General features: G+C 59.4%; 1 protein-coding gene across 1 annotated transcript; it reads left to right on the top strand.

Moving 5' to 3' along the window:
• Window positions 1–856: 856 nt before the first annotated feature.
• Window positions 857–3,776, top strand: LOC142008563 (transcription factor SOX-17-like). The gene is made up of 2 exons (XM_074985792.1): window positions 857–1,967; window positions 2,524–3,776. Exons 1-2 carry the CDS (start codon window positions 1,667–1,669, stop codon window positions 3,459–3,461), a joined length of 1,239 nt encoding a protein of 412 aa, XP_074841893.1. The 5' UTR covers window positions 857–1,666; the 3' UTR covers window positions 3,462–3,776.
• The last annotated feature ends 222 nt before the right edge of the window (window positions 3,777–3,998 follow it).

Genomic DNA, 3,998 nt, shown 5'->3' with positions numbered 1-3,998 from the left:
AAGAACGGGCCCAAAAGGCTCCCACTCATAAAAGTTAGTTACTTCTGGAACAGTAAAGCATCTCAAGGTATTGCTTTCTTGAATCCCTACTAAATATTTCACTTGTAATGGAATAGATCATTTGACAGGAAACATAAAATAAAATGCTGTATTTCGTTAAAGGCGAGGCTGACTTCATTCATGAATTGAGAAGAGGATTCATGTAGTATCAGCTTATTTGCCCGTAGCTGTTGTCCAAACAAAGGTGTCCCTAACCAAATAAGCCTCTTTGATCTTGTGTTTAAAGCTCGGCGCTGTTCTAAGATAAGCATTCAGGCATTTAATAGTGCCATCAAGCAATGCAAACATCAATCTCAGACTTTATGAAAAAGCTGTAATTTTGATTACCGCGTATGCCACGTGAACACACAAATTAATAGATAAATATATACAATATGAATCACGTATATAATTGGATTTTATATTTCAAAAGACCCAGCCATATGTTAGATATAAGAAGCATAATTACATAGTAGTTGTTTACCTTATATACTCAGGGAAACGCTATGGTATGTTCATCATACTTCTGAATGCCCAAAGCATCTTTAAGGTGCAGAGGTTGCAAAGTTCAACACAACTACCGAGCGCTATATGAGCACCTCCAGACTGTATATATTAGAAACACGTAACAGAAAATCTAGTTTGCACGCATTACAAGGAAGACGCAGCTTTTAATTTAGTGAAGAGTTCACTAAAATCAAACTGAGATGCCCATGTGAAAGATGGTTTTTTCCCCCTCTAGGCTGCCGAGTTAGATATTTCTAGGCTAGTTATGAAACTTTTAGGGAGAGGAGGTGTAAAAATATGCCTAATTATTTCGCTAACTCCAACCTAGGCAAACTCCACCTAAAATGTAAACCCATTATGGAGCTAACATTCAGTCTGTGGCAACATATTGAAGGCTCTGCTCTTCTCTTATATTCCTTTTTCCAACATTTCTCTACCTTGAATAATGAGATTGCAAGCTTGAAGGCAGGGGCTGCAGAGGAGTCATTGCGTGTACAAGACCTAACAAGTACGCGCTGCTCTTGTTTTGTGCCAGTTCAAACCCTCAGTAATATAATTAAGATGTATTATGGGGATGTTTTCAGCTCTATGGAACATAAGCTTACATAGGTACACCAAAGGCTTCGTGGTGATATACAGCATGTCCCGGCAGCAGCTCTTTGCCCTCGCATTCAGATCTGACTCCTGGAAACGGCCGTCCCCGCCCGGCGCTGCCTCTCCTGTAACCTGGGCAGGTAAAGAGCAGCTGGACGGGGCGGGACCGGGCCGGGCCTCTCCCATTCCCCGCTCGGAGCGACCGGCCTCTGGGACAGAGCCAGCCCAGAGCTGGACCCGCCCCCGCCGCTCCATTGGCCGCGGCTCCGGGTAAATAGGGCCGCGCTCTGACAGCTGGCAGCAGTGAGCCGGTGCCCCCCAGCAGAGGCGCAGCTGGTACTTAGTCCCCGCGCCCAGCCCGACACGCGGGGCAGCTTTCCCTGCCGCTGCCCCAGCTGAGCCTGCGCGAGGGGCTGCGGCGCAAACGGCCCCTGTCCCCAGGCGGTGGCCGGGGAGGGGTCGGAGGCGGAGGCGGAGGCGGGTCCGGCTCAGCCCGGCTCCTCCCGGTGGCTGCGGCGGGCCCGAGATGAGCAGCCCCGATGCGGGCTACGCCAGCAGCGACGACCAGACGCAGCAGGCCCGGTGCCCGCTCCCCATCATGATGCCGACGCTGGGGCCGTGCCAGTGGGCAGAGTCCCTGAGCCCGCTGGCAGACGCCAAGGGCAAGAGCGAGGCGGGCGGCGCGGGGGCGGCGAGCGGCCGGGGCAAAAGCGAGTCCCGCATCCGCCGCCCCATGAACGCCTTCATGGTGTGGGCCAAGGACGAGCGCAAGCGGCTGGCGCAGCAGAACCCGGACCTGCACAACGCGGAGCTCAGCAAGATGCTGGGTGAGTGTCCGCCAGGGGCCGGGCCGGGCCCCTTCTCCCCTCCGTGCCGCAGCCGGCCGGGAGCGGGAGCACTGGCCGGCGCGCGGGCGGGCGGCACAGCGCGGGCAGCGCAGAGCGCCGGGATCGCTGCCAGCGCGGTGCAGGGAAGGTCCCCGAGGGAGCGCAGGCGCTGGTACCTGCCCCGGGGAGGAGGCGGCTGCGGGGCCGCGGCGGGAGCTCCAGGGAAGAGCGGCCTGTGCGGCCGGACCGGGGTTGGAGGGGAGCTGTACGCTGTGCAGTAGGTGCGGGCTGCGGGCGGGCGGGCGGGCGGGAGGGGCTGGGTGGGGGCGTACGAGGTTCGGAGACCCGACCCGAGGGTGTGCGGCGCCCGGGATGGTGGGGAGAGGATGGGAGCGGCCGGGCGGAGGGAGGATGGGGGAGCCCGGGCAATAGGGGCAGAGTGGAAGTGCCTGGCTGGGGGCTCACGAGGCTACGGGGGACCGAGCCCTGGGCGCTGGGCGCGGCGCGGGAGGGAGGGAGGGAGCAGGAGCCCAGGGTTACGCCTTTCTCCCCGCAGGGAAGGCCTGGAAGGCGCTGTCTCTGGCGGAGAAGCGGCCGTTCGTGGAGGAGGCGGAGCGGCTGCGGGTGCAGCACATGCAGGACCACCCCAACTACAAGTACCGGCCGCGGCGGCGGAAGCAGGTGAAGCGACTCAAGCGCGTGGAAAGCGGCTTCCTGGCGCACGGGCTGGCTGAGGCGCCGGCTGCCGGGCTGGCCAGCGAGGGCAGCAGGATGTGCGCCGAGAGCCTGGCCCTGCCCTACCCGGAGCCGGGCTACCCCGCCGTGCAGAGCGCGCTGCCCCCGGCGCTGGGCCACTACCGGGACTGCCCGCCCTTGGCGGCCGCCTTCGACGGCTACCCCCTGCCCACGCCGGACCCCTCCCCGCTGGAGCCGGCGGAGACCGAGCCGGCCTTTTTCACGCCGCCCCCGCACGACGAGTGTCAGCAGCAGCAGCAGCAGCTGGCGCCCTACGCCTACCCCGCGGCCGAGTACGCGGCGCTCGGGGCAGAGGGCCAGGCCAGCGCGGCGCTCCGCAGGCCCCTGGCCCGCGCCGAGCCGCTGGGCCAGCTGAGCTCGCTGCAGAGCCTGCTGGGCTGCCCGGGCCCCCTGCACGCCTACTACGGGCAGCTGTGCCCGCCTCCCGGCACAGCCCGCACAGCCCAGGCCCAGCTCCAGCTCCAGCTCCAGCAACAGCTGTGCCAGCCCTCGCCGCCGCCCGAGGCGCAGCAGTGCCGAGAGCCCCTGGAGCCGCTGCAGCAGGACGAGCTGCTGCTGGGCGACGTGGATCGCACGGAGTTCGAGCAGTACCTGCCCTTCGCCTGCAAGCCCGAGCTGGGGCTCCACTTCCAGGGCCACGAAGCCGGTCTGCCAGCGCCAGACGCCCACGGGCCCATCTCCGCCGTGGTTTCGGATGCAAGTACTGCTGTGTATTACTGCACTTACCCGGACGCCTGAGGGCTCGGAGCTCCCGTGTGTGGGGAGTACTTGGCACTGGCGCACTCCCTGGCCATGACTGTGCTTTGCTCCTATTTATGGTATTTATTGGAATCTTGAGAACTGAAAGGTGACCCAGAACCCGCTCAAGGTTCGGCAAACAGCCCTCCCTCTGCTCCTCAGGCGGTGCAGTTCTCCCGTTTCCCCCTGAACTGAAGATGTAGAACTGTTACACTCAGAGAGCTTGCACAGTCGGACTGTAACTGATCAGCTCTTGGAAGAGTTGTTGGGATCCACCTCTTTTATACATGCGGATTTGGGGTTTTGTACAGACTTAATTTTGCACTTTTACAAATAAAAGGATAAAATAATAAAACTGTTCATGTTATATCCCCTCACTGGTGCGATTGCACTTATTTTAATGTCACGGATGGTTGATAACTTGATCTCTTTAGGCGCTAACCACTTAGATAAATAACCTGTTTTCAGATGGAAACCGCGACAGTAAAGAGAGCTCCATTATACTTAAATATTGGAAACAGTGCCAAAGGACTTCCT

This window comes from Carettochelys insculpta, chromosome 2 (genome assembly GCF_033958435.1).
Source record: "Carettochelys insculpta isolate YL-2023 chromosome 2, ASM3395843v1, whole genome shotgun sequence".
Taxonomy (NCBI): Eukaryota; Metazoa; Chordata; order Testudines; family Carettochelyidae; genus Carettochelys; species Carettochelys insculpta.
The sequence above is the reverse complement of the archived record's forward strand: the minus strand, read 5'-3'. Positions and strand labels throughout refer to the sequence as shown.

Excerpts from the sequence above, each read along its gene's own strand:
- LOC142008563 (XM_074985792.1), top strand. The coding sequence starts at position 1,667 with ATGAGCAGCCCCGATGCGGGCTACGCCAGCAGCGACGACCAGACGCAG. Across the intron at positions 1,968-2,523 it reads GGAGCTCAGCAAGATGCTGG|GGAAGGCCTGGAAGGCGCTG; the intron begins GTGAGTGTCCGC and ends TTCTCCCCGCAG.